The sequence below is a fragment of the Spinacia oleracea genome, chromosome 6 (assembly GCF_020520425.1).
Source record: "Spinacia oleracea cultivar Varoflay chromosome 6, BTI_SOV_V1, whole genome shotgun sequence".
NCBI classification, from domain to species: domain Eukaryota; kingdom Viridiplantae; phylum Streptophyta; class Magnoliopsida; order Caryophyllales; family Amaranthaceae; genus Spinacia; species Spinacia oleracea.
In genome coordinates, this window is record NC_079492.1 from 141603358 (window position 1) to 141620953 (window position 17596).

The 17596-nt window shown below is 37.3% G+C and overlaps 2 protein-coding genes across 3 annotated transcripts; both read right to left on the bottom strand.

Annotated features, from left to right (window-relative positions):
- Positions 1 to 2010: 2010 nt before the first annotated feature.
- Positions 2011 to 8254, bottom strand: LOC110797759 (uncharacterized). The gene is made up of 7 exons (XM_022002876.2): positions 7769 to 8254; positions 4067 to 4126; positions 3898 to 3980; positions 3047 to 3111; positions 2930 to 2963; positions 2512 to 2582; positions 2011 to 2362 (listed from the first exon to the last, which is right to left on the bottom strand). The coding sequence occupies exons 1-7, from the start codon at positions 8049 to 8051 to the stop codon at positions 2272 to 2274; spliced, it is 687 nt and encodes a 228-aa protein (XP_021858568.2). The 5' UTR covers positions 8052 to 8254; the 3' UTR covers positions 2011 to 2271.
- A 1140-nt stretch (positions 8255 to 9394) lies between these two features.
- On the bottom strand, positions 9395 to 13957 carry LOC110797758 (uncharacterized). 2 transcript variants are annotated; one of them, XM_022002875.2, is made up of 8 exons: positions 13663 to 13901; positions 11932 to 12141; positions 11611 to 11847; positions 11350 to 11522; positions 11149 to 11229; positions 10962 to 11037; positions 10788 to 10868; positions 9395 to 9816 (listed from the first exon to the last, which is right to left on the bottom strand). In XM_022002875.2, exons 2-8 carry the CDS (start codon positions 12119 to 12121, stop codon positions 9650 to 9652), a joined length of 1005 nt encoding a protein of 334 aa, XP_021858567.1. In that variant the 5' UTR covers positions 12122 to 12141; positions 13663 to 13901; the 3' UTR covers positions 9395 to 9649. The 2 variants fall into 2 exon arrangements, with proteins under 2 accessions (XP_021858567.1, XP_021858565.1); XM_022002873.2 differs by having other exon boundaries at positions 11611 to 12141; positions 13663 to 13957.
- Between the last annotated feature and the right edge of the window lie 3639 nt (positions 13958 to 17596).

Here is a 17596-nt window from a genome sequence, read left to right on the forward strand (position 1 = left end):
TAATGCTAAGTTAAGGAGATCCTGAGTTGGATAAACTAAGCAACGTGAAATATAAGCAAGTAATTGATCCATGTCAGACACTACATTGAAGATATAATCATAAAGCAAGTTTACAAAGGCGAGATCCTTAGGCGGGTTCCTAAGGCGAGATCCTCATATATTATGTGGATCCTCGATGTTCCAGAGAAGGAACAAATTGGGAAGTCTTCGAGTGAAGCTTCTAAAGGTGCAACATGAAGACTACAACATATGAGTTTATGTTTAGGATTTATGTAAGTATTTAATATTGTTTATACGTAATTTGGAACGAAAGGAACCTAAGTATTTTGGTACGTTTTAAATTGAAATATATTAACTGTAATTATAAAAGAGTTTTAAGTTGGAAAATCTTTGTTAATAAATAAAATGAATTTAATTAATAAATGTAAACATAGGATTCTGTTTTCATTCTCCTTGTTTCTCAAGCAAAAGATTTTCCATGATCCTTAAAACTCTCCCACGTATTTCTGTTTAAACGTGCATTTAGTGTTTTGATTTGGTCTCCCTGTTTCTCTCCAACTATGCCCATGTTACTGAGCAGTAACTGTTAGTGGGTAGTTGAGGAGAACATGGGTACCCTACCTTAGGTAAAACTCTCCTATAAAAGGAGAAGAGTTTTGGCTTTTCAAAATACAACTGATTTCTACAAAATCTATCTTAAAGAGCTTAAACGTTTTAAAAGAATCAGTTGGCAAAATAGAGTGTTCCTTGAGTTCCTTATTATTATAAGCTTTATTACGTACTAGAATCTATCAATCATATTGTATTTTGGGTTTAAGGATTGAGTGATCCTTGAGTGACTTAGAGTTAAGTCAAAGAGAGAAAGAGCGACTAAGAGTTTAGTCAAAGAGAGAAACAGTGACTTAGAGTTAAGTCAAAGAGAAAAGGAGCGACTTAGAGTTAAGTCAGAGAGAGAAAGAGTAGCACAGTAATCGAAGGGGATTGCTGTGGGGAACTCGTGTTCGAGAGGAACTCGAGTTAAAGAGTGTATTTGTAATAGAGTTATTGCATTAATACAAAAGAGTAGTGAGGTTCTTCTTGATTAGGGTCAAGGAGGTTCCTCCATTTTATATCTTTCTTCGCTCATTATTCTCAGTCTCTTTATTGTTTAAATTCCGCAAGAAACTTACCCAAGTTCCCAAGAAACAATTCACCCCCCTCTTGTCAAGTGTTCCTACTGAACTATCAGATTCATTCGCAAAAAAAAAAAAAAAAAAAATCACAATATGTACGGAAGCTAGACCTGATAAAACTGCCCACCATATATGAGCGTGATGTAAATGTTGATTTCTATTTATAAAACTGCCCACCGTACATGAGTGTGATGTAAGATTGTAAGCGATATTTAATTGTAACTCTTAAAAAATACGGAGGGATTCCTAGTAGCTTAAAACACATGAACCATTAATTTAGATGTATCTTGTGCGCATAATTACAAATTTGGAAGTATCCGATACACATTACAATCGAAGTATCTTGTAAAGATTGCAAACATCACTCTTTATAAGATAAACAATCCAGATTAGTGTTCTTTATTCTTTTTTATTTGATAAATAATGTTCTTATTCTTTCTTCTTTTTACGATAAGCAATGTTCTTATTCTTAATAATTCACCGATATATGAGAGTTTGGGGTTGCGTCACACGACAGTGTACAAAAAGAGGGACTCAATAGCATATGCTTTTCATGTTTAGTAACATCACCGTTAATAAATCAATCAATATAGATAAAAATGGAGTATTCTTTGTTCTTTTCGAACAAAACCAAGTGATTAAGAAAGAGTGGTAGGTGCACCACCTCAGCCAATTAAATTTAAGATGTACAAATATTCCGGCAACTTAGATGTACAACAACACAACTATATTGAATTGTTATTCTGTAGTCAATATCACCAACTTGCTCAAAAGAATATTTAAGGAGCCGACATATACTGATACCGTTATTAAAGATAAGAAGAGAACGTACTGGAAATTTAGTCAAAAGATTGCCGAATTCGGTGGTATTTCTGTATGTTTCAATGCCATATTGTTCGATATATGGACAGTTGGATGTAACATGAGGAAACCCGTTAAAAGCCAAGCAACAACCTTACCTAACATATTCACAACAGACGAAAGTTTATCTTCTTAAAAGGCAACCCTTTTCTGTAACCGGAAACGGGTTGAAAGTGGACGTAAAGTTCGTGATCTCTGATTCACCATCTCGAAACAGTTGGGATCCCAGCTCACTGGTTTAGTCCCAACTACCTTTGTTTTGACGGAAGGCTTTCTTTTGCGATAGCTCTTTTTTGCCCTGCAGTCGTTTCTGCTCTGACTTGGCAGACCTTGAACCATAGACAAGCAAAATTGAAGTTAGTGCCCCATGATAAAGAGAGACCATATCACAGAAGTTATCAAAGTGTGCAAAGAATGCAAGTTGGTGAGAATATTGACGGTTGAGAGTTCAAAATGAGAATAATGAAAGGATTCATACAACTGGGCTATTTTCTTCTTTTGCTCTTCTGTGGGAGCTGGTGGGACATACGAAGCAGCATCAATAATTGCCTGGATTCAGTTAGTGAAAACAAGCACAATGATAAGGTTTAATTAAACAAATATATCTTCTGAGCAAATCGAAAACAAAGCATTTGATAATGAAGCCAAGGCACTATAGGCAAATACTCTGTACAATTTCAGCATCAACTATTCAATTGATAGCCGCTAATTTAATGTGTATATGAATGAGGAAAAAAAATATTTCATACTCGGTATGAGTTTATCTTAGCTTCCTCAATCCAACTTGGAAGTACTTCACAATGTGTCCTTCGGCACGAACATTACAACAGCATAGGAAAGGGAAAAACTAGCTTAAAATTTTATCGAGAATAAAGGGGTTATGCGAATTTAAGTACCTGTAGTTTTGATAGGGCGTCTTCAATGTTACCCCTGACAGTAAGAACAACAATTAAATTATATACTCTTAGTTACATACGGAATGAATAAAAAAGCCTATGTAGCAAGAACTTCACTGTTGTGTCCGAGTCTTTGTGGAAGAAATAACTATCTCTCCTTCTTTGTTGATCCGATTCTTCTCCTGCTTAGCCAGAACCCAGACGCACAATATGAGACTCGTAAAGAAGGTAACTGTTCTAGTCAAGGGATGAATAACAGTTACACCATAGGGATGAATATGAACAGTTAGAAATCTATGGCAAAATTAAGGGCACAAATGGATTGGGTCATTCCTTTGATCTCTGCAATCGACAGAAGAAGCACCGTGACTTTATCAAACTGAGTGGATACCCTATGAATGCTGTAGGACAGTTGACCTTAGGAACAGGGCAGCTCAAAACAACCCTGTCAATGCTGTAGGACAGTTGAGTTTATATTGGAAAATAAGCTTTTACACAGCAGAAAACAGGGCCTAAACACTATGTGGCAAAGTCTGGCATTATTAGTTTGCATTATACCACTTTCAAATATGTGGTGATAGCTACCGTGGATGTTACTTCTTCAGCAAAGATGATGACTTTAATTTGTTAAGTAAATATTACAATGGTGATCGTGATTATATTGATTTTGAAAATGGTGGTTGTATTGTTACTGAGATTTTCGTAACTGATTATGATACTGCATACTAATTAGTTGAAAATATATCCCTCTATTCAACAACTATTCTCAAGGGGTTTGCATGTTGATAAATAGTCCCCACTAGGGCTACAAGTCTACAAGGTATCCAAGCATTGACTGAGAAATCTTTCAAGAATAATAGAAACAAACACAAGGCAGAGTACAAGGGGTTCACCCAGAGAAAGTCTGGTAAACAGATCACCCAGAAGAACAACAAAAAACACAGATAATAAAGAGGCAAGAACAATACCAATTGAATAATCTTCTCTCTGATTCTTTCGCTTAGCCAAGTTGCATTTTTTACATTGAAGCGCATGTCTACCTTAGTGTTTACTGCACAAAGAAGAAAGAGTTAAATGATGAACTTAAAGAACATCTCAAAAAGCTCACTACTAAAAACAAAAGGGAACTTAGCATACCTTTGTTAACATTTTGACCTCCAGGCCCTCCACTCCTTGCAAAATTAAGAGTCACATGCTCTACAGATACACGAGAAACAATTACTACTACTCCTTCATAAGCCATACGGGTAGAGATGATACATGATAATATGTCAATTTATGTAGGGATCAACTAGCTGAATGATAACTGTAAAAGGATAAAGTAACACGGAGTATTGTATGTTTCTGAAGAAATCTTTAATAATGTTCAAATGAAACTTTCACACGGACATGCCCCTCAAGTGAACTTCACAATGCCTAAAACAAAACCTATGAAGCAGTAACAAATTAAAATTTATAATCATGTAATCAGCAGTGGCGGAGCCACGGTGCCCTCAGTGGGGTCCTTGACCCCACTTGAATTAATTTTTTTTTTTTATAGTTAAAATTTCAATTTTTTTTAAAAAAAATAAATAATTTTAGTGAAAGTTTCATCAATTTTTAAATAGTGACCCCACTATCTCAAAATTCTGGATCCGCTTCTGGTAATCAGCCTACCATTCAGGAAAAAAAAAATGGCAGTTTCAGGAATTGATAGCGAACTTCATAGCAAAGCATGAACTTCAATTTTTTCATTCGCTTTGCTTAATAATGGAGTAGAGATTGAGGAAAAATTATTGGATGAACTTGGAGTCATGTGCTCCCACACAAAGTGGCAACACTTCAGTTGAAGACGTTAAAAAGTGGACCTTTTATTTTCCCAATCTAAGGACAAATGCTCCCATGCACACTAAATATGTACACGAAATTGGGTTGGAGAATTGGAAAAAGGTATTAAAAAAGTATGTATTTCGTGTTACCTATTATAGGATAAACGGAATTTCCTTTCCAATGACCTGAAAAAGAACTACTCCCTCGGTCCCTAATAAATAGGTCACATTTGATTGAAGGTCATAATATTGAAATACCAAAATTTTCATATGTTATATAATTCTTTATATCTTTACGATGCCACAAGGTAGCTATTCCTTAAGATCGTGATAAAGGTTAATTTAGGGCATTGTTAAACAACGCCCTACTTTATCCCACCTTTTCCTATTCTAGCCTTGCCAATTATTTACCATGTTTTCTTACCCTTTTCTCTTATCTTTTTTTCTTTTTACCATCTCTCTCACTCTTCCCAAACACACAAACCACCACAATTGTTGGCGCACCAGACGCTGACAACTAGTTAGAGAAGAAGTTGTCGGCTTTCGACTCGCTATGCTCTCTCGCCGACTCCACACACCCTTACACACATCAACGATTCAACGAGCACCACCACACCATGCACCCTTCCTCCCAGGGCCTGCCATAGTGTCCTACATTCACACAAATCGTAATTTTTTTTTCACTCTGAAAAATCGTATGTTTTACCCGGTGAAAAGGAGCAGGAGTACATCTAAATGAGTGTATACCTGTGGGAAGACTAGGTGAAACTAAGTCCGCACGACGGAAGACTAAGGTATATCCAGTCTATTCCAATGGGAAAACTACATCTAAGAGAGTCTAGCCCTTGGGTGTGACTAGATTAGTGCTCTCCTTGGGCCACAGTCACACAAGTTAAGACTTCTCATAAGGCTAAACTACGTTAGATATAGACTTTCCCATGTTCCAGACTAAAAGATGTGTAGGGATTTCCTTGGTTGGGACCCAATATAAGCAAGTCTTCCCCAATTCTTTGAGGCTTCGACTCTGATGATGGTTTTAACGCCCATTTGACGATTTAGAACACCCCAAAAAGTAAAAATAACACGCCTTCAGAAAAAATATAATTCAGGTGAGAAGTTCTTATATTGAAAAATATTTGATGGCGGCTTTAGTTGGGAAGTTGGTGATACCCCGAGGAGGAGGGTGTTTTGGTGGCGCTGTGTAGGAGTTGTATGTGCAGTGACAGTGAGGGGAGAGTAGCAACCATGAAGGTTGGGAGACAGAGGATGAGTTGTGATGACCGGATTGTGGTGGAGGCGGCAAGTAGGTGGAGGTGGCCGTGTATCGTGGAGGCAGCAAGTAGGTGGAGGTGGCAGGTAAGGTGGAAGCATCACATACCAATAGACACCATGTGTAAGAGAAAAGAGAGTAAGTTGTGAGTAGTGAGGATTCTGAGGAAAGAGAACATCACGTGAGAGGGGTAAAAGGGAAGCGGTTTAATAAGGGTATGGGCGTGTTTGTGTAAACTTAGGGCGTCGTATACAATTCACTCAATTAATATGGACAAGTTATGACTTTAAATTACGGAAGTGGACTATTACTTTGGGACAATCCATATTAGAGATGTAGCCTATCATTTAAGAAAGGAGGGAGTAGTACACATGCCAAATCCCCGAAACCAAAGAGCAGTAGAGCACATGGTCCTCAAAGATGAACAACCCTATGAAATACCCCAAAGTACAGCAACAGAACGCTGATGCTTCGGAACCACCTTAACTAACAATTGATTGAATAGAAGTGCAAATAGTTCAGCAATCAATCATCGTATCTTTGATAGAGTTATTGAAGAGAAACTAAACTCGTACAAGAAAATGAGCAGATGAAAGAAAAAGAGAGATTTTAGAAAGTACCACTTTCTTTCTATCAAAATGATCTAAAATAGATATATCCATACACAATATCTCAATTACTTGCATATCCACTTTCTTTCACAGTTTCATGCGACTAGAAAGAAAAGAAGAAGCAAAAGCTTTCTCCGTGTCCAATGCAAGGAGAACTTCCATAGGGTACCCAATTAGTTTACTTAGTTAAAGTATTTTGTAACGCTAATGTTACCATAAACAATATGGAACACAAGTAAACCGTGCTTACTATTCTTAGTATTCTAGGATAAACGGAATTTTATTTACAATGAACTGAAATAAAGAACTACTCCGAAATAAGTCACATTTAATTGAAGGTCATTTTTCATGAATAGGATAGAAAAACTATAATTTTCCTTCGTGATATAAGTTTTTACATTTTTATCATGCCACAAGGTAGCCTTTCCGTAAGGTCATCAAGGATAAGTAATATGGTCAAGTTGTAACTTATAAGTTTAACAATCCAAATTTTGAAAGTGGACTTATTACTTTGGGGCAAATGGACAATCCATGATACAAATGTGGCATATTTAGCAACGGAGGGAGTATGCATGCCAAAGGCTTGAAACCAAAGAGCAGTAGAGTAGATGGTTTTCAACGATGAACAACCCTATGAAAATCCCCAAAATATAGGAATAGAACGCTGATGCCTCAAAACCAACTTAACCAACACTTGAATTGAATAAAATTGCAAATAGTTCAACAATCAATCATCATATCTTTTATGGAGCTATTAAAGACAAACTAACCTCTTTTAGAAATGAACAGAAAAGAGAAATTTCAAAATACCAATTTCTTTCTATCACTTCCAGATTAGATAACTTAAATTGGCCAATATTTATCCTCATTTACATATAATTGCATTGAGCTCTTAAGAATTACAAGTTTACAACATTTACTCAACAACCAAACCTAATTCAATTGAACTCAATCTTTCTCTAACAGCATCCTAAGATCAAATTCCTCCAAAAACAGCTAGCAGACTATAATCAATCACATAGAAGCAAAATTCGATTGTAACATTAAATTTTGATTCACTACGCAAAACCGTGTTCTGGATCATCAATATCAACCTCAAAAGCAATTGAATTGCGAAAATAAAAAATGAGAACCGGAGGAATAATTTTACCAAGAGAAATCTTAGGAGGAGGAGGCTCGTTGACGGCGGAGGAAGCGCGTTCTTCAGCTTCAACAAGAAGCTGCTGGACCTGAGATAGACGCGACGCTTTCTTCCGAGTATCTCCATACTGCGACGCCGCACACCGGAAACTTTCGTAGCTGATATTCCGGCAGCCGTTGTAAGGCGAGCTTCTAAGAAACGCTAAAGCGACGCGTTTCGTTGAAAATGCCCGAAACGCCGATTGAGAAACTCCATTGAGGAAGATGTTTGTGGTCATTCTAATGCCCGCCATTTTTGTGATTGAGTTTGATTTATGAAGTTAGAACCCTAGTGAAGATCGTTCAATGTAATTGCTGATAACTTGGGGGAGAAATTCGGAGAATTTCTTTTGTTTGTAGATTTAAAGATTTGTGGCGACTAACGAGGCCATTTTCCTTGGTGGCTAGAAATGGACAATGTGCTTATATTTTCCTTTCGGGTAACTCACTCTATAACTAGGAAATGAAAATGGTTCTACTCGATGTGTAATAACTTACTTTATTTCTCACTCCGTGCGTAGTATTATTTGACCGATTAATGTCATAAATTTTGTTACTCGAGTATGGAGTATTTTAATATTTATGATCATTTAAATATGAATGCACCGTTATTATCTCGTATTTATCAATTAATAAGCGGTTATGTTCTATTTGATAAATGATGGTATTGCATAACTCCACCAAACTAGCTTATGTGGTATCATGATAGTGTTATGCTTCGTAATCATAGACTTGTGTATACTTAATACTCCGTATCTTCTAAAAGACAGAGCGGTTTAAAGGATGAGAGTCTTAATGTGATTAACTAAAGCAATCAATTGGACACTAGTTTGTTAGGGTTAATTTTAAGCATTAGAGTATTAACTACGGAGTAGTCAATTTGCCAACCTTTTATATATATTGTATAACTCCAATTCTTCATCCTTCAAACTAAGCTTTGTCCTCCAAAAAAAAGCACATAACTAATGCCTTGATTACATACCTATAAGGCTATAAGGCTAATGCCTTGATTACGTAACAATAAATAAAATATGGATATCCTCAAGAATGTCCGAAGAAAGCTCTCTCAAAAATCACTCATGAGAACATCCTATATTCCATAAACTTAAGAGGCTTTCAGTTTGTAGGATTGAGATTAAAGAATGACATGAGAATTGAACAAATATAAAAGCAGTAGAGCACACCTCATTCTAAAAGTATCCATAAACACTTTACAATTTCAACTGCCTATCTGATTTTGTAAATTTGACAGTCAAGTGATTAAGGGGAGATCGTGAATTTAAATTAGTTGTTCAATTATACACATACTAATCATGTTAATTTTTTATAAACAGGCAACAACAACAAAAAAAAAACACAATTTTTTGTGATGTTCATGTCTTAGTTTTTAATTTTCTAAAAAAAATAAAAGAAATCTGGAACGAAAAAATGAACAGGGCATTAGCTATTCATACATAAAAGAACACAACAACAACAACAACAACAACAACAAAGCCTTAGTCCCAAAATAATTTGGAGTCGGCTAACATGAATCGTCGTAGGAGATCGTCATTGTGCCGCCTAAACATAAAAGAAAACAATATGCAAAAAACCACACTACACCAAAATGTGCCGCCTCCATCATTGCTCAGCCAGGATGATTAAAACTTGGTACAAGTGTACAACATAAGCATCACATAGAAAGGCAAAATAATTCTTCACTCTTTAAACTAAAGAGCAGACATTCATGCTAATAGAGATGGGATAGTAGGGTTGTCCAAGACTACTATGAGTACTATCACATATATATACATGCACAATGGAGATAATCGAAAGGGTAGACATTTACTATCGGCTACAGCTAGCTAACCGCTTAACCCTTCATTCTTCCGTGCAACCCACGATCCGCTCCCCTCTGCCCTGTCTGCTGCTGCATATGAGCTGCATGATTACCACCAGAGTTGTTTCCTTGATGCTGAGTAGAAGGAAGTGCCCATCCTTGCCTGCTCGTCTGTCCAGATCTACCAAGTTCCGAGTTACCTTCAGATCAAAGCAAACAAAAAATGAGCTACATCCTGTGCCTAAGAGGAGCTGCTCACTCAAGCATATACAGTTATTAATAAGTTCATAACATAATCATGTCAGTCCTGTGTAGACCTGGTTATTGGGCGGGTCAGGGTCGGGGCAGGTCAGGGTCGGGGCGGGTTAGGAAGGTCAATAATGGGCGGGTCAAATTTGCAGGTCAATAACAGGCTGATAATGGGTGGATCAATAAACGAACAAGGAAAAATGAAAAAAAAAAAGGTGTCGTATTCCAATACAAGTGAATACGAAGCTATCCATATAGTTTTCTATATCATACCTATTTTTGTTTTCAAAATTATTGTGTTATAAGTTTGGCCCTATATTGACTTTGTCCAATAAAGACCCTATCCAATAAGAGCCCTGACCAATAAGAACCCTATTAACATGACCCAAACCTTATACTCATCGGACTACCTTGTCCAATAACCAGGTCTAGTACTGTGTACGGTTCATATTAGGCAGTCTGCCACAGCCAGAGCAAGAAGACTATCACCAAAGACTAACACTAACATCTAGCAACTAAAGTCTCACTATTCATTTCATAAAGTCCCCGTAACAATGGTCACACAGTTGATACTTCATCCAGAAATGGGTTTCCACAGGGAAAAGGTGCAGCACTATCCTCAACAGCTCTGGGCACGAATAGAATCTAGAAAAGTCTTAAGCCTATTGGCTCCACCCAACACACACAAAGGTCCTTAAACAGTTAAAAATATCCTGCATAAGCACCATAAACCTTTCCTTTTTTGCACAGTCGCCACCTAAAGTTTCAAGTAGGCGGGCTGTCATAAACATACGTAGACAATTAGGCATATGCCGCATACATATACCTTGAATTTAACAGTTGTAGAGCAACTTGTTGCCTCCAAACGCTAAAAAATACACTTGACTTTTTAATCGCTAAGATACACTACAAACGATCTTACCTCCATCCAAACTCAGCCTACCACCCGTCAAATGCCTTCCAGCACTCCCTTCCCAAGCATTTTCAAAGCCAACAAGCTCATCTATAGCCAAAACACGTTATCGAGAATGTGTCAGTGATCATCATAATACTCCCACATAGAAATATCTACTCTTTCAGTAAATGTAGAACCTACCTTCATTCAGGTTATGCAGCATCTGTCTTGTATCCACTTTACCATCAGAATTAAGCTTTCTTGCAAGAGTATGGCCCTATACAGGCAGAAAAATATCACATACACAATGGTACAGTAACCATAAAACCAACATCCCCCTTAAATTCTTCAAAGATAGCAAAAGAAATTCAGGGATAACTGTCAATACCTTGTTATGAAGTCCCCTTGAGACCCTGTGATTCGCTTGACCAGTGGTGCTATCAGCTTCTTTAAATTCTTCAAAAACCACCTGTGTAACACACATAACAGCATATTGACAGGTGCAAGAAACAATTCAAGGAGGCATACACACATCAACACACACGATATAAAATATGTATGAAGTACAAATTCAAAGACAGGTACTCACTCCATCACTCCCTGCCCTTTTGGTTGAAGATTTAGTATAATATGCTCCATTATTACCACCATATGATACAGTAGAGCTCTGAAAGGTGTAGCATTGGGACTGAGACGGAGGCTGGACATTGTTCATCCTGTTGTTGAACTCATTTCTATACTGGATGTGCTTATTTCTCCCATCTGCAAGAGGACCATAATATTACAAGTCAGTGAAGTCATAACATTAAAATGCTATCAAATAAAATACAAAAGCAGAAATCGACTTTACCATCAGTTTCATCATCAGAGATCTCAACATAAGGCTCTCTAGCTAATCTAGAATGTTTCCTGGGGTGATAGTCTTTCGCCTCCTCAGAACCACCACCTTCTTCATGCTCATCATCTGAATTCAACTCCTCAATCACGGGGCCCCTCCGTTTATTTGGCTGTGACTCTTGCTGTTGTACAAACCCAGCTGGATGCGCACCAGCGAAAGGATTACCGTTACCACCAAACAAGCCAGACCCTGGATGGGTACCAGTGAAAGGATTACCATTACCACCAAACAATTCAGACCCTGGATGTGTACCAGTGAAAGGATTACCATTACCACCAAACAAGCCAGTCTCCAACATGCCCCCAAATGGGCTTCCAAATGGACGAGTGAAGAAAGGGTCATCAAATGGATCTCTTCCTCCAAAAACACTTGAAAAAATACTCTGATGGCCTCCCATACCACCAAACCCACTAAAGCCGGCAAAGGGGTCAAATAAATTATTCCTGCCTCCTCTTCCCTCCATTTTCCTTTTGCCAATAACTCCTTACAAAAGAGAATTAAAATTCAATACTGAAATCTCCTATTTATCAAGAAACAAACTCATCAAAGCAGCAACACTTTTAAGAAATTAAAAACATATATACAGAAAAACTTTGCATCATCACAGGCTCACAGCAATATTGCCCTCACCAAAATAGGAACCATAACCCCTTCAGTGAAGTATGCCATATAAATCTATATCAGCACCAAAAAATCTGCTTACAAGTCCCAAACCTCATTATTCAAATGTTTAATCGAGAGAACCCCATTTGTTGCTAAAAGAAAGCAATGTTGCAAAATGTGAAAAGGTAAGATGGGCAATGGTTAGTTAACTGTCATAGATTCCAATAATCCTTTTACTTAAGGCACTACAATGTCCATATCGAGATTTTCATGTGAGTCAAAGCACTACACTTTAACCACCTTCCTTTTAATTCAACTGTCAAGCAAAGTAATCTGTAAAGAATGCATGATCATAGCAAAGATTCCAAACAAAACTAACTGCAGCATGAACATTCCACTGCAGACACAAACTACACAGTAACGGATAAGCTCTTGTGACTGTGGTAGGCCGGTAGCTTTGCTTGTCAGTGTAATCAAAATGATGACACTGTGCAGTGTGTAATTAACACCATCCCCTACAACTCTCTACAAGATCTACCTCTAGAAATAGAACCGAACGTTCATAACATCTTAAGTCTTAAGTCGTCATAACTGTATGAAAACATTAAACTTTTATATGATAGCTCAGGTCTTGAATTTTATTTATAAGGCATTTCTGTAGTCCATGAGCAGCACTACTATGAAAAAGGACAACAACGATTCTGCAAGTCACAAGGGGATGCTTTACGATATAATTCTACTAAATGTGGCAGACTGACAGTTATTCTAATTGTGCATAGGCATCCTAGTACAGCTCTTGCATAAACTTTGACATACCCCCAAAATAATAGTTCGCACAACCCTAATCATTGCTAGTTGTAATCATAAACACAAATATTCATCAAAATCAACATACTATCGCATCAGTTGTCAGTATCGGATCCCACTAAGGATCGATGAAGGGGATAGAATTGGATCAATAGAACTGGATCGCAGGATAGAAACAAAATTGAATGAAGTAACAATCAAAATTATAACATGTCTTTCATGTACAAAGAATGCAAAAAACACAGAGTTTTTTTTTTCATATGAAGATGTTTCTACCAGTAATTTAAGGGTACACTGTGCAAACATTACAAGAAAAAATATTGATTTTCAGTATAAGATTCAACTATCTAAAAATCAGCAAGACAACAACAAAGTTTAGTCCAAATTTCCGTCATCTAAATACTTAACTCCTGGATCGAACAACTCCACAATAATCATCACCAGAAAATAAAAATTAGATATAGGAAATTCAAATTGAACAAGGCGCTTTCAAAATGACAGATGCTGATACTGTATAATCAACATCAAGAATCATAATAATACAAATAATATGAAATTAAAAGCATAAAAGAAACAAGAGAATATGTAACTAACCTGATAATTGGGGGAATTAAGAAAAGGATTAAGATCAATTGAAAATGGGAAGAAAACCCTAAGCAGCAAAGCAAAGGATGACCGAAATGTTGGGGAAATACAGACTGCAAATGGATTACGCAAAGTATTGTTCTTTATATTTAGGTAAGAATCAGGTTATTTAGGGAAATTCTGCACTTTTCTAATTCAAACCGCTTGGATTTAAAGAAGCTTCTAGGTTGCACAATCTCTTTTCTCAATTATATGTAATGTCTCGACCCAGTACTGACATACTTGGACTATGTTTATCTTTATTAGGACAAGTGATTTTAGAGGGATAATTTTAGGTAAAAATAATATTATTATAGTATAAAACTATAAATGATCAAGTAACCAAGTGATTTTAGAGGGATAATTTCATGTAAAAAAAATATTATTATATAATAAATTATCAAGTAACTAAGTGATTTTAGAGGGATAATTTTATGTAAAAAATATATTATTATATAATAAATGATCAAGTAATGTATACTTTGTGTTGGTAATAGACGGAGTAAATCAATTGGATAACTTGTATCTAATTTGGTCACAATCTACTTGACGTTTATACGTTTATAAACCCTCGTGTAAATTAATGCATTATATTTATGGAGTATGAATTAGTTGTAGTACGTGATACATAACTCATCGCTAAAACGAACCAAACAACGGGTGTAGGATATTAAACTCATTCCAAAGCGAACCACGCACAACTATTTAGGAATTTACGGAGTATATGTTAATTCATACCTCTTTTCTATAGTTCTATGGTTTATAATCCACTTCATTCCAATTTGTTAAACCAAATGACCAGTAACTTGAAGAAATAGGAGATGTTTTCTAGCCGGCTCAACAGCCTGTATTGTTTACATCATTAGATGAGATATATTATACCTATGGGCTTCCAAAAGAGGGAAATACTAATTATTTTTCAAAAAAATACATAAAACGTATAGGATAACTTGTTGAAATTAAATTTTCCCGTTTACGATAAGTCTACAACTAAATTCAAGTGATAGACAATGATAACAAGGTTTTCTTCATTGCTTACTCGGTCAGTTGTGTAATTGTGCGGATTTTAGGGTTCACGAAATCTTATTTAAAGGTGGTGTATGGAGTACGTTAGAGTTAAATTAACTCAAACTATTAAAAGTTGGCATGGAGATCCCTTGTCTCCATACCTTTTTGTGATATGCATGGAGTATCTGAATAGGTGCTTATGCCTATTAAAAGATTCACGAGAGTTCCATTACCATCCAAGGTGTAAGAAGCTGAATATCACTCACGTATGTTTTGCTGACGATCTACTTTTATTCTCTAGAGGAGACAGTCAATCTGTCAGAAGCTTATTCACTGCCTTTGAGAAATTCTCTACAGCTTCAGGTCGGAAAGCTAACCTCAACAAAAGCTCTATTTATTTTAATTTGTTGGAGTTCCAGAGCACATCCAGGCTTATATTCTAAACGAATTTCAGTTCTCTGTTGGTTCTCTCCCCTTCAAGTATTTGGGGGTCCCTCTCTCATCCAGAAAGCTGAGTGTTATACAATGTCAACCCCTTATTAAGAAATTCCTAGATAGAATTGAGAATTGGTCTTCGAGGTTTCTTTCTTATGCCGGAAGGTTTCAGTTGATCAAGGCTGTTCTTTGCAGCATTCAGACATATTGGTGCCAAGTATTTCTAATTCCTAAAAAGGTTCTCAAGCTTCTACAGGCTGCCTGCAGAGCCTTTTTATGGACAGGAAAATCCGGTGCTTCAAATAGGGTGTTAGTGTCTTGGGATACTCTTTGCTTACCTAAGAGTGCGGGTGGTTGGAACCTTACAGATATGTTCACTTGGAAACATTTAGCTATCAGCAAGCTGCTCTGGAATCTTGCTAGGAAAAAAGACACGCTTTGGATCAAATGGGTTCATATGTACTATATTAAAAACAATGACATTACTCAGATAAAACCTCCTCCTCAAGCTTCCTGGGTAATCAGAAAGATCTTTGGTGCTATTAGTGTTAGGTTATGATACATATGATATTACATAAATTATGCGGAAACAACCATTAACCCAGGAATACATATTATTTACACATAATCATATAGCATAATTTAGATGCATACTCTTTGTTGCGTGCCTTCCCTAGCTGCGCCCGAACCGAACAAGAACAAGTCTTTAGGACTCCAAGTGTCGTCCCTCCGTAGATAGTCCACAGCACGTCCGGATCCGCCTTAAGATTGACCAACTAGAATCGCCCTTAAGGTACTAGAATTTTCGGCACTTTTGAGCAAGATGTGTGACTGAATTTTTCTCTCAAAAACTCACTTTGAATACTTTAAAACTCATTATAAATTGTGAACCCAGGCCACATATTTATAGGGGTATGGAAAGAGAATTGGAATCCTATTAGGATACGAATTAATTAAACTTAGAATCCTACAAGAACTCTAATTAATTAATTTATCAAATAGAATTAGGAATTTAATCATTAACCGAACTCTGCACGTTTTAGGAATCGTGCATGAACACAAACACTTACGCACACACACACGGCAGCCACGATGGGCCGCCCATGCGCGTGCGTGCGAGCAGCCCACGCAGCGAGGCCTACGCGAGCTACAAGCCCACGTAGCTCCTGCGCGCGCTGCGCGCGCTGTGCGCGCTGCCACGGCCTGCTGGGCCTGGCCTTGCGCTGGGCCTGGCGTGGCCTTGGCTGTTCGTGTGGCGCGCTTGGCTTGCTGGGCGATGGCCTGGCTTCGTGCTGGGCCCTCGTCCGGCAGGCCTCGTCCGATGCTTATTCGTACGATACGCTTCCGATTAAATTTCCGATTCCGGAATTCATTTCCGATACGAACAATATTTAACATTTCCGATTCCGGAATTAATTTCCGTTTCGAACAAATATTTAATATTTCCGTTTCCGGAATTATTTTCCGATTCCGATAATATTTCCGATTCTGACAATATTTCCGTTTCCGGCAATATTTCCGATTCTGGCAATATTTCCATTTCCGATAATATTTTCCGATACGTACCATGTTTCCGTTTCCGGCAACATCTACGACTTGGATAATATTTATATTTCCGATACGATCCATATTTCCGTTTCCGGCAATATCATCGTTTCCGGAGTATTCATTTCTTGCCTGTGACGATCTCAGCTCCCACTGAAACCAAGATCCGTCGATTCCGAATATTCATAGATGGAGTATTTAATGCCATTAAATACTTGATCCGTTTACGTACTATTTGTGTGACCCTACGGGTTCAGTCAAGAGTAAGCTGTGGATTAATATCATTAATTCCACTTGAACTGAAGCGGCCTCTAGCTAGGCATTCAGCTCACTTGATCTCACTGAATTATTAACTTGTTAATTAATACTGAACCGCATTTATTAGACTTATCATAGAATGCATACTTGGACCAAGGGCATTATTTCCTTCAGTCTCCCACTTGTCCTTAGGGACAAGTGTGCATTTCCTAATTCCTTTGTCGCTCGATGCTTGCTCTTGAACATAAGGTAAGAGTTGTCATCCTTATTATGTCCAGAGGTGTTCCTCGGTTTCAGAGTTCAACTGATCAAATAAACAGATAATCATAGCCTATGATTCATCCGAGCACGGCCATGCATTTCACAGTTTCTAGCTCTCCGAGTGGCCTTGTACAACTTTTAAGCATCTCATCCCGATTTATGGGAGGACAATCCCAATCTTGCGATCTTGAGATTAGACTTAGTTTGATAGGTGATTACCTGAGCGTTGCCTTTATAGCCTCCTTTTACGGTGCGACGGTTGGTCAACGTCAAAGCAACCAGTTCTCAAACAAGTAATCTCAAATCACTCAGGTATTGAGGATTTAGTGTCTAATAATTTAATGAAATTTACTTATGACAGATTTTCATCTCTTACAGTAAAGTTTCATAGGTCTTG

Bases quoted from the DNA above. Each gene is read 5' to 3' on its own strand.
- LOC110797758 (XM_022002873.2), bottom strand. From the start codon at position 12,121: ATGGAGGGAAGAGGAGGCAGGAATAATTTATTTGACCCCTTTGCCGGC. The intron at 11,523-11,610 runs GTAAAGTCGATT...GTCCTCTTGCAG, and splicing joins CTCTGATGATGAAACTGATG to ATGGGAGAAATAAGCACATC. The intron at 10,869-10,961 runs GTAGGTTCTACA...TTTTGGCTATAG, and splicing joins GCTGCATAACCTGAATGAAG to ATGAGCTTGTTGGCTTTGAA.
- LOC110797759 (XM_022002876.2), bottom strand. From the start codon at position 8,051: ATGGCGGGCATTAGAATGACCACAAACATCTTCCTCAATGGAGTTTCT. The intron at 3,981-4,066 runs GTATGCTAAGTT...TTCTTTGTGCAG, and splicing joins AGGTCAAAATGTTAACAAAG to TAAACACTAAGGTAGACATG. The intron at 2,583-2,929 runs GTACTTAAATTC...AACTGAATCCAG, and splicing joins ACGCCCTATCAAAACTACAG to GCAATTATTGATGCTGCTTC.